The 12,575-nt window shown below is 36.3% G+C and overlaps 2 protein-coding genes across 2 annotated transcripts; both read left to right on the forward strand.

Annotated features, from left to right (window-relative positions):
- The first annotated feature begins 4,276 nt into the window (after positions 1-4,276).
- LOC117343132 (probable E3 ubiquitin-protein ligase MID2) lies at positions 4,277-5,411 on the forward strand. The gene has a single exon (XM_033905446.1). The coding sequence runs from the start codon at positions 4,288-4,290 to the stop codon at positions 5,317-5,319; it is 1,032 nt and encodes a 343-aa protein (XP_033761337.1). The 5' UTR covers positions 4,277-4,287; the 3' UTR covers positions 5,320-5,411.
- Positions 5,412-9,482: 4,071 nt separating this feature from the next.
- On the forward strand, positions 9,483-10,331 carry LOC117343393 (probable E3 ubiquitin-protein ligase MID2). Its single transcript, XM_033905735.1, has one exon. It carries the CDS (start codon positions 9,483-9,485, stop codon positions 10,329-10,331), a length of 849 nt encoding a protein of 282 aa, XP_033761626.1.
- Positions 10,332-12,575: the final 2,244 nt, after the last annotated feature.

Genomic DNA, 12,575 nt, shown 5'->3' on the forward strand with positions numbered 1-12,575 from the left:
ACCTCCAACACTGTGTTGGCCTTCTTGTTCTTCAGAGGTAGTACCCAAGCATAACGTGAAAAATGATCCACAACAACTAGTAAGAAAGTGATGCCATCATTATAGTCATTGATATTGGAGACATCTGCTAAATCAGCATGCCACATGTAATCCACACTCACCAAAGGAGTTTTGACATTTGGTGTTTTGTGTCTAACTTGTCTTCTTACACTAAAAAGATCTTGATTCTGCAACCAAGCAGTGACCTGTGATAGACTTTTCTTCAATTTGCCTTTCTTTTTTATAATCTCATACAACCTCTTGGGGCCAGTGAATTACGTGTTTTGGGTCATACAATATCCCGTTGAGAAAATCTGTGCTTTTTTGACAACATACTTTTGCATTTACTACAACTCACAATCAGTTCTTTTTAGACACTTTTATGTGCTACTAACAGTTCGAATTGTTTAAGAAATGAATCGGTTCTTTGCACTTCACATAAATCGTTGGTAAATATTTCATAAACTAATGTTCCACGTAAACTTGTACGGTATACATCATTTATCACTTCCCAATAATCTTTTTTTTAAATGCTCATTATCACTGATATCCAGCTTTTGCTTTTTCAAAGTTTCCACCTCAGGTAAAGATTGGAGACTGTATGATTTTTAACATGGTTTATGCTGAATTTCATAACATCATAGAAATGATACATATTTCCCTAAGAGGATTCCTTTTATACACTTGTTGGCCACTTTTTCCTTGGAACAGAGGACTCATTTTAATTGTCTTTATTCCAAAAATAGATTTGACCAAATTTACATGTATATCTTTTCAAAACATCAGGGTAATTTAATGTGAATTCTGTTATTTTTTCAACTAGAGTTCTATTGAATTGGTTCCAATGTTTGTTTGGTGTTTATATTTTTGAATTGCATGTACCGTTAGTAAAAGAATCCAGCGTGTACCTTTTTTATAAACGACAACTATTTCCACAATAAGTGATTTACACATTACTTTGTGATTATATATCATGTAATGAGTCGACCCCCTAACTCTGGAGTGGACCAGGGGAGATAACTCGCATAAAATACCGGTCAGGACACTAAATGGGCCAAGACCGCCTGGCAATGTAATGCCTTGTACCTTTTGGTATAGGGTACTTTTACCAGTCTAAATTAAAACTATATACGGATTAACTATTCCTGTGGCAGAGGAAGTAGTCAAGTAACTTTATTTTATTTATCACTTTCACTGACTAGCTGGTAATATTTTAAACCAAATTTCAACTCTACTTCACTTCCCAATTAAAACCATCATCATCGTATTTCTCTCTTTTATTTTTTTTGGTAAACTCCCACGTTTTGGCCAGGACACTAAAGGATACAGTCCACCTGGCAACTATTACATATTTGTTCAGTAAATCAGTACAGACAACTATTCCTGTGGCAGAGGAATTAGTTGATTTTTTTTTCTTTTCTTTTAAAATTTTTTAACATATAAATTTAATACGTAGTTAATACGTAACTTGTTAAAATAAGCTGGGAACATTAGCCCTCACATATAAATTACTTATATACTAGTAATTACATATATAATTACTTTTATAAGTATAAGACAACTACTGATTTTTTTCTCCTCCCTTTCAATTTAAATCCTCTGTCTTTTTGTGAATCGTCTACTTTTTCCGCATTGTATTATTTTACTTATATACTATTATTATTATCCACGCTTACACCCGCACGCCATATTTTTTGTAAAGATAACTGACATACATATAAAGATAAATTTTCGATATAATTATAAAGTTAGCCTCTTGGCTCCCTTCGGTCGCCCTCCCACGACAAGAAAACTATAACTTGGAAATATTTCTACACCACTATAAAGCGATTGGCGTACTATATGGAAGGATCGGGAGGAGAAAGAATCCAACTGGAACATGTCAAGAACGAAAAGGACATTGGTGTCACCATAGATGAGGATTTAAACTTCAAAACGCACATAGAGTTCTACAGTTAATTGTCAAAAAAGCTAACAGTATAGTTGGACTGATAAGAAGATCTTTCGTGTATCTGGACGAACTCATGTTCAAAATGCTATTTAAAGCTCTAGTTAGACCCCACCTTGAGTATGCTGCAAGTGTTTGGAACCCATCATAAGTAAAAGATATAGAACTCATTGAAAATGTGCAGAGAAGGGCAACAAAACTGATCCCTGGATTTAAAAATATATCGTACCCGGAACGGCTACAACGGTTAAATCTCCCAACGCTACAACACCGTAGGACCAGAGGAGATATGATTATACGATAGTAGAATAACAAAAAACTTTTTCCAAATGGACAATATGAGTAGAACCAGAGGTCACGATAAGAAAATATTCAAAAAGCGATGTCGTCTTGATGAAAGGAAACATTTTTTCAGTTACCGAGTTATTGATTTATGGAATAGCTTGCCACAAATTGTTGTCAATTCTGATTCTGTCATAAAATTTGAAATAATGTTAGATGATCATTGGAAAAATAACCGTTTTTATTCATGAATGTACAGGAACTAATATAAAGCCATTAATTACATAGGAAATATTCATATTATACTATGTATTGATATTGATATGGATATAGAGGCTACAAGCCTGCGTCCATTATTTATGCTAATAAATGCTAATAAATAAGCTGAAAGGCCGAAATGGCAGATCCGAATGTATGTTCGCCAGGGAGTTGAGAAAGACATTGGCTGGTTGTTAAAATCCAAATAACCACGGAAAATAATCTGTGAAACACTTTAAGGCGGTTATGTTGCTGTGATATAACTGTATATACAATTTCAAGCTATTATCATTACATGTATTACATATTCCCATTGAACTCTTCTGTTGGTTCATTTTGTTCTCTGTGGTTTATTCATCTTCATTTGGGATTAAGATTTTGTTTTTCACATCGGGTTTCTCTTAATATATCATAGGAGAGGTCAGAAATAATTAAAAATTATCTAATTAATTTCTTAAGGCATTTCGAAGAGCCTCAATTATATGAAATATCGGCACTTTTCCTTACACTTTCGTTTTGGCTTGCAGTAACACAAATAATATAATTTTTAGTTGAAAGCATTTGTTGAAATTCAATCCTCTATTTTTGATTGGAACATATTTACTTCGTGTTGTCTCCCTTAGCACTGAAACGAGGTACACAAAGTCCAGAGTAGGTGTATACACAATCTGGAACGGTGTAAGTATCCATATATAGGCATTTTTCAGCATAATAGATGTTGGATGTCTTCTTTTGTTTTTATATATTGTGTAAGAAACCCAAATTGTAAGATTATATGTGTAATCAACAACAGCATAAACTGAACGTGTTTTATTTTATATGTCGTCTTAGATAAGATTAAAACATTTCCTTTGTGATGTACTTGTATGTGTACCGTTGTTGAACAGGTGTCTGTACCGAAAGTGGATACCACACAAGGGCAATATGCTATTCATGAAGATGAATCATTATATCAATGGTGTAAGAGAAGATTGAGGGAGGAAGGGTATCAAAGTGCCATGATTGATTATTACTTATTAAATGAGTGAATCTTTAAACGTCTGTTGTTTTTCGATGTACAATCCTGTTATACGTATATGGAAATCGAAAGTACAGACAAGGGTTTCCCGTGTAAATTTATTGTTTTTTTATTGATATTCAACAACGATTAGTTGTTGGATATCAGACCTATGTTTCACTTAAGTTTAAACAATTTATGGCTATTTTAACCACAGAATAAGCAAAATCTACACGTTTACACAGGCAAATGTTTCCCAGATACCAAGTTTACAAAATTATGTCCCACCAGTTACAAGCCAACTCCGACCTCAAAATAACTAATTTTACTCCTAAGCAATAACGAATTCATTTTTGTTTTAAATACTTTGAAAAGGTAATATGGTTATAATGGCAACATACATTTTATTATGTTTTCTAAAGAAACAGGAAGGAAACCTACAAACGCTAATATTCTAGAGTACATATACATACTGTTGACAGATATTTTCATACAAAACCCCAAACAATATAATAATTCAATTATTTGACTTGTCAATATCCTATCTTCAAGCAATTTGTCTATATTTTGTAACACCACTAAACGTTATATCTTACACTTAATTATAAAGTAATCGTTCTGTGGTCTTTGATCAAACTTGTCGTTGTCAAGTTTATGGCATATTGTAAAACATGATATTTATAATTAATCAATAGAAATTATAATACACTCGTGAAATGATTTATGTTTTCGATTTTTACTTGCAGATACAACAACAATAGTCATGGCGGAGGCTCTTATAGACAATCAAACCTTCAAATGTCTGATATGTCTCCAGGAATGTAACATACCCCGACAGCTACCATGTTTTCACACGTTCTGTACGGGTTGTCTGAACACCTATATCAATTCTGAATACGTCACAGAAGATAACAGGACGTACTTCCCCTGTCCGGTATGCGAAAGTCCGTGTTACCCTCACGACAAGGATGCTCCCGTTAGTTCTTGGGCCGGTTCGTTTCCTCGGAACCAGCTGTTCGCTTCATCAACGTATAAAGAGACAGAATCAGGTCAGACATTCTGCCACGGATGTCTAACTGACGACGAAGAGAACTTTGCTTCCTTCTGGTGTAAAGCATGCTCGGAAGCCTTGTGTCAGCCATGTCGCATTGCACACCGACGAAGCAAATTACTTTCAACGCACAAAGTCATAGCCATAGACGAGGTTTCTAAGACAGATATACGCATGCCTGTATCCATTGACAACACGTGTCCTCGTCATACGGGGAAGACGATCGAAGTATACTGCCACGACCACAACGCCTTATGCTGTGTTCTGTGCGTGACACTGTCACATAGAAGGTGTACGAATGTTAGTAGCCTTGGAGATACTACAAAGATGTTCTCACTTGATGTCATCGAATGTGAGTTAGGCAAGATGAAGGACCAGTCAAAAACGATTGTTGAAGAGGACGAAAACAAACTGACCACTCTCGAAGACGATTACCAGAAAATGACCAGAAATGTGGCCATGATGATCAAGAAAGCGAAAGATAAGCTGGATGATCTTCACAAACGTTTTCAAACCGGGTTAGACGTAACATACCGACGTCATCGAGAAAGTCTACATGAACGCTTACGCACCAATAGGATATTTCAGGCAAACATTGAAAACACCAACCAACTGATGAGGGTGGTAAAAGGAAAAAGTCCTGACGTTGATACATTTATTGTAACGGAACAATCCAAGACACAACTTCTAAGTCACGTGCGGACGTTTACAGCAGAGGACTGGAGACAAGCACAATACATTTGAATTGAAGATGGGGTATGACGACGTATTAGAGAAGGTCATCAACGTGATGACAACTGTGGGAAGATAAGAAGTCTCCTCTTCATTGTCATCGTCATCACAATGACTCCCTCACATCTATCAGACAAATCATTGACACACTCCAGGCAACATCGTCCGTGACATCGTTTTCCGAATCAACGTCCTCCTCGGACATGGTGAGTGATGTAGGACACGTGGCAGTTCCATCTTCATCAGTAGCGCCTCGTATTGACGTGTGGACTGGGTCTTTATCTCTGGTCAAGTCTGTACATAAAGGTGCCATCGGTGGGTCAATGACTCCATGGCTGACAGGAGGGATATTTATTGAAGGAGAAGGTCTACTCACAACAGACTACAAAAACAGAAAACTTTTACTGTTTGATGATAGTTATGAGTATATCAGGCATTATGGTGTGGCTGATCGTCCTATTGATATCACACGTGGATTTCAACCGAATGAGTTACTAATAACACAAATTGATAGGTCAGTCATTAGGTGTACATTTCGGGATGGTGTCCTAACCACTGTCGACAGTATAAGAAGTTATCCAAATCAATGGGGTATAGATACTCTGGGAGATAAGATACTGATCGGGACTGAGAGTTCTGTCCAGATTTTAACATCAGACTTTAAACAGGTATCGTCCATACCTAAACGCGGTTACAACATATACGTGCCCGCATCACCGAAAGGACTATTTTACCACAGAGATGAAGACGTCATCGTATGTCGGTCACATGATGGGAAGGAAGTGTTCCGGCATATGTGTAAAGGTATCAAAGAGCTACGAGGAATTGTTGTTGACCAGGATGGTAATGTATACGTGTGTGGAATGAAATCGGGAGACATACACCTGATATCACATGACGGCTTCAAGGATCGAATCCTTCTCCCAAGAATATGTTGGAATCAGCTCGACCGTACGCCTGTAGTTCTCCATCCAACAAGACAGGAGATCATTGTGACATCATGGCGGGAAAACGTGGCGTTTGAAGTGTACAAGTTTTGTGACCAGTGATTGGTGTTACTACACTGACTATCGAAATGCTTTCTGTGATTTCTATAATGGGTGTTTTACGAGAAATAAATACAATTCAAGTCACTGCATTCTACTTCATATAAGTACGGAAATTGTTTTGTGCTCTGGTATTAATAATTTTTTCTTCATCGACTATTCAGTGTGTAATAGGCAATAAAATGCATAAAGCTTGAGTATAAATATATGTCATGTAGGAATGACGAAATTAAAATAAGTTTCTACTAACATCTTATTTGTTTCAAATTATTCATCCGATTGTTAACGTGACGAAATGATTTTTTTCTCTCACATGTAATGGGAAACGTAATAAAAGTTGTACAGGATATCACTTTCTGTGTGTGCTTCTATGACTTATCATTTATCTGTATCAACATAGAAAAGGTCTGTCTTCAGAGAAGTCAGCATTAACCCGTAAATATAACTTGAACTTCTATTACATATTTGGTTTGGGTTTTAAATTTCGACAGCTATGGTCATTGACTTGTATATGAGGGATACATGCGTGTAGTAACTGTTTGTGTGTTTGGCGGAGACTACAGTATGTCCGTGCGTGTCTCTTTGTGATAGCGGGGAATTTATCTCTGATTTAATTTTTGATCTCAAAATATATTATTGTTAACATAACAAGGATAATGCAAATAGGTATAACATAGAAAATATATAGAATATATATAGAAAATAAATCAGTACAGACAACTATTCCTGTGGCAGAGGAATTAGTTGAAAACAAAATTCTTTTCTTTTTTTTTATTTTTTTTAACATATAAATTTAATACGTAGTTAATACGTAAATAAGCTGGTAAGATTATCCCCCTCACATATAAATTACTTATATGATTACATATATTACATATATAATTACTTTTATAAGTATCAGAAAGCTACTGATTTTTTTCTCTTCCCTTTCAAATTAAATCCTGTCTTTTTGTGAATCGTCTACTGCCGCTTTTTGCCGCATTGTTTTATTTTACTTATATACTATTATTATCCACGCATACAGCCGCACGCACCATATGGACTCCCCGGACCATATATACATCCAGCCAAGCCCGGCAAAAACATTAAGTACTGTACCTTACAGAAGCAGTGACGTCCTGGTCTGTCGGGTGTAACTGGTGGTCTTAGACCCGGGGTCCATAACAGACAAAATATATACCGCCCCTATTTGACCACCAATCTACAAACAATAATTTCGCTTTTGAACATACATACATATATACCCATATTTTTTTGTAAAGATAACTAACATACATATAAAGATAAGTTTTTATTTACATGTAATTATAAAGTTAGCCTCTTGGCTCCCTTCGGTCGCCCTCCCACGACAAGAAAACTATAACTTGGAAATATTTCTGCACCCCAATAGAGCGACTGGCGTACATGGGCTTGCCCAAGACGCTACACCCCATGATTTGTTCTATAAACGTTTGCAGGAGTTCGATTATCATTTTCAGTCGATACCAGCAACACAATTGGCAGTAATCCATGAAATGAGTAAGTGGTAGGACAATGCTAGAAATGTCGTATGTATAAGCTGAAACGCCGAAATGGCAGCTCCGAATGTATGTTCGCCAGGGAGTTGAGAAAGACATTGACTGGTTGTTAAAATCCAAATAACCACTGAAAATAATTTGTGAAACACTTTAAGGCGGTTATGTTGCTGTGATATAACTGTATATAAAATTTCAAGCTATTATCATTATAAATTCACCTATTGAAATCTTCTGTTGATTCATTTTGTTTTCATCTTCATTTGAGATTAAGATTTTGTTTTTCACATCGGGTTTCTCTTAATATATCATAGGAGAGGTCAGAAATAATTAAAAATTATCTAATTAGTTTCTTAAGGCATTTCAAAGAGCCTCAATTATATGAAATATCGGCACTTTTCTTTACACTTTCGTCTTGGCTTGTAGTAACACAGGTAATATAATTTTTAGTTGAAAGCAATTGTTGAAATTCAATCATCGATTTTTGATGGGAACATATTTACTCCGTGTTGTCTCCCTTAGCACGGAAACGAGGCGCACAAAGTGTCATGCAGACGTCTGTTCTTAGGAAAAACGGTGTAAGTATATCCATATGTAGGCATTTATTCAACACAATAGATGTTGGTTGTTTGTTCTTCTTTTGTTTTATATACAGTAATGTGTAAGATTATAAGATTGTCTGTGTAGTCAACAGCATAAACTGAAAATACATTAATTCTCACGGTTTCTACTGAGGACCAAAATCGCGTTTGTTTGCACACCCATGTACAACGTGTTTTGTTTTATATGACGTCTTAGATAAGATTAAAACATTTCAATTAATTGTGATGTATGTGTTTGTATACCGTTGTGGAACAGGTGTCTGTACCGGAAGTGGAGTGAATCTTTAAACGTCTGTTGTTTTTTAATGTACAATCCTGTTATACGTATATGGAAATCGAAAGTACAGACAAGGGTTTCCCGTGTAAATTTATTGTTTTTTATTGATGCTCAACAACGCTTAGTTGTTGGATATCAATCCTATGTTTCACTTAAGTTTGAACAATTTATGGCTATTTTAACCACAGAATAAGCAAAATCTACACGTTTACACAGGCAAATGTTTGCCAGATACCAATGTTTACAAAAATATGTCCCAACAGTTACCAGCCAACTCCGACCTCAAAATAACTAATGTTATTCCTAAGCAATAACGAATTCATTTTTGTTTTTAAATACTTTAAAAGGGTAATATGGTTATAATGGCAACATACATTTTTATTATGTTTTCTAAAGAAACTGGAACAAAAGCTACAAACGATAATATTCTAGAGTACATATACATATTGTTGGCAGATATTTTCATACAAAACCGCAACAATATAATAATTCAATTATTTGACTTGTCAATATCCTATCTTCAAGCAATTTGTTTATATTTTATTACACCACTAAACGTTATATCTTACACTTAATTATAAAGTAATCGTTCTGTGGTTTTTGATCAAACTTGTCGTTGTCAAGTTTATGGCATATTGTAAAACATGATATTTATAATTAATCAGTAGAAATTATAAAACACTCGTGAAATGATTTATGTTTTCGATTTTTACTTGCAGATACAACAACAATAGTCATGGCGGAGGCTCTTATAGACAATCAAACCTTCAAATGTCTGATATGTCTCCAGGAATGTAACATACCCCGACAGCTACCATGTTTTCACACGTTTTGCACGGGTTGTTTAAACACCTATATTAATTCCGAATACGTCACAGAAGATAACAGGACGTACTTCCCCTGTCCGGTATGCGAAAGTCCGTGTTACCCTCACAACAAGGATGCTCCCGTTAGTTCTTGGGCCGGTTCGTTTCCTCGGAACCAGCTGTTCGCTTCATCAACGTATAACGAGACAGAATCAGGTCAGACATTCTGCCACGGATGTCTAACTGACGACGAAGAGAACGTTGCTTCCTTCTGGTGTAAAGCATGCTCGGAAGCCTTGTGTCAGCCATGTCGCATTGCACACCGACGAAGCAAATTACTTTCAACACACAAAGTCATTGCCATAGCCGAGGTTTCTAAGACAGATATACGCATGCCTGTATCCATTGACAACACGTGTCCTCGTCATACGGGGAAGAAGATCGAAGTATACTGCCACGACCACAACGCCTTATGCTGTGTTCTGTGCGTGACACTGTCACATAGAAGGTGTACGAATGTCAACAGCCTTGAAGATAATACAAAGATGTTCTCACTTGATGTCATCGAATGTGAGTTAGGCAAGATGAAGGACGAGTCAAAAACAATTGTTGAAGAGGACGAAAACAAATTGACCACTCTCGAAGACGATTACCAGAAAATGACCAGAAATGTGGCCATGATGATCAAGAGAGCGATAGGTAAGCTGGATGATCTCCTACCAACGTTTTCAAACCGGTTTAGATGTAACATACCGACGTCATCGAGAACGTCTACATGAACGCTTACGCACTAATAGAATATTTCAAGCAAACATTGAAAACACCAACCAACTGATGAGGGTGGTAAAAGGAAAAAGTCCTGTCGTTGATACATTTATTGTAACGGAACAATCCAAGACACAACTTCTGAGACACGTCCGGCGTTTACAGCAGAGGACTGGAGACAAACACAATACATTTCAATTGAAGATGATATATGACGACGTATTAGAGAAGGTCGTCAACGTGATGACAACTGTGGGAAGATTAGAAGTCTCATCTTCATTGTCATCGTCATCACATGACTCCCTCACATCTATTAGACAAATCATTGACAAACTCCATGCCACATCGTCCATGACATCGTTTTCCGAATCAACGTCCTCCTCGGACATGTTGAGAGATGTAGGACACGTGGCAGTTCCATCTTCGTCAATAGCGCCTCGTATTGACGTATGGACTGGGTCTTTATCTCTGGTTAAGTCTGTACATAAAGGTTCCATCGGTGGGTCAATGACTCCATGGCTGACAGGAGGGGTATTTATTGAAGGAGGTCTACTCGCTACAGACTATAATAATAAGAAACTATTACTATTTGATGATAGCTATGAGTATATAAGGCATTATGATGTGGAGAACAGTCCTATTGATATCACACGTGGATTCGAACCGAATGAGTTACTAATTACCCATATCGATAGGTCTGTCAATAGCTGTATATTTCAGAATCGTGTCCGTACTGGTTCGACCTCTATCGGCAGGAAAGATTGTGTTGGAATGGTTTTGGGTATTGATACTCTGGGAGATAACATACTGATCGGGACTGATTATTCTGTCGAGATTTCAACATCTGATTTTAAACAGGTATCATCCATACCTAAACGCGGTTACAACATATACGTGGCCGCATCACCGGAAGGACTATTTTACCACAGAGATGAATACGTCATCGTTTGTCGGTTACGTGACGGGAATGAAGAGTTCCGACATATGTGCAAAGGTATCAAAGAGCCACGAGGAACTGTTGTTGATCAGGATGGTAATGTATACGTGTGTGGAATGGAGTCGAGAGACATACACCTGATATCACATGACGGCTCCAAGGATCGAATCCTTCTCCCAAGAATGTCTGGAATCACCCGACCGTACGCAATACTTCTCCATCCAACAAGACAGGAGATCATTGTGACGTCATGGCAGGAAAACGTGGTCTTTGAAGTATTCAAGTTTTGTGACCAGTGATTGGTGTTACTACACTGACTATCGAAATGTTTCATATGATTTCTACAATGGGTATTTTACGAGAAATAAATACAATTCAAGTCACTGCATACTACTTCATATAAGTACGGAAATTGTTTTGTGCTCTGTTATTAATCATGTTATCTAAATCGACTAATCAGTGTTTAATAGGCAATCACATGCATACAGCTTGAGTATAAATATATGTCATGTAGGAATGAAGAGATCAAACACTGTTGATCAAAATAAGTATATACTAACATCTTATTTGTTTCTAATTATTCATCCGATTGTTAACGTGACGAAATCTTTTTCCCCTCACATATATTGTGAAACGTAATTCTTATAGGACATCTATTTCTGCGTGTACTTCTACGTCTTATTATTTACCTGTATCAACATAGAAAAGGTCTTACTCCAGAGAAGTCAAAATTAACCGTAAATATACCCTCGAACATATTTGGTTTTGGTTTTGAGCTTCAACGGCTATGGTCATGAACCTGTATATAAAATATAACTATACCACTATAAGGTTAGTAGGACCAACAAATGATCAGTAAAATCAGAATTAGCAAACGAAACATGATAACATGTTAATACATATTGTTTCACTCATGTTAAAATACATAATGGCTATGTTAACTGAAATCTTGTGATAAAGACTAACTGATCTCAAATAATTGAAAATTGTGTATATGCTAACAATTTTGAAAAGAACCTTTAGACTTGCTTTGTTGTAAAAACTCTCTCTTATATGTTGTAGATCAATGTAATCCAATAAAAACGTTTAACGGGAAATGGTTCATTGCATGATGATTATACAGCTACAAAATAAAGTATTGTTGGTGTATGGTATTATATTATATTTTTTCAGATACGGAACCTCTTAATTTCCTCCGCAGCCTCAAAAACACACACTACAGCATTTACACGCATGTATCTTGCACATAGGAGAAGCCGTACTGAAATGACATTATCTGTTCAAAGCAAACAATTTTATCTTACCATGAAAAAAAACACAC

The sequence above is a fragment of the Pecten maximus genome, chromosome 15 (genome assembly GCF_902652985.1).
Source record: "Pecten maximus chromosome 15, xPecMax1.1, whole genome shotgun sequence".
Taxonomy (NCBI): domain Eukaryota; kingdom Metazoa; phylum Mollusca; class Bivalvia; order Pectinida; family Pectinidae; genus Pecten; species Pecten maximus.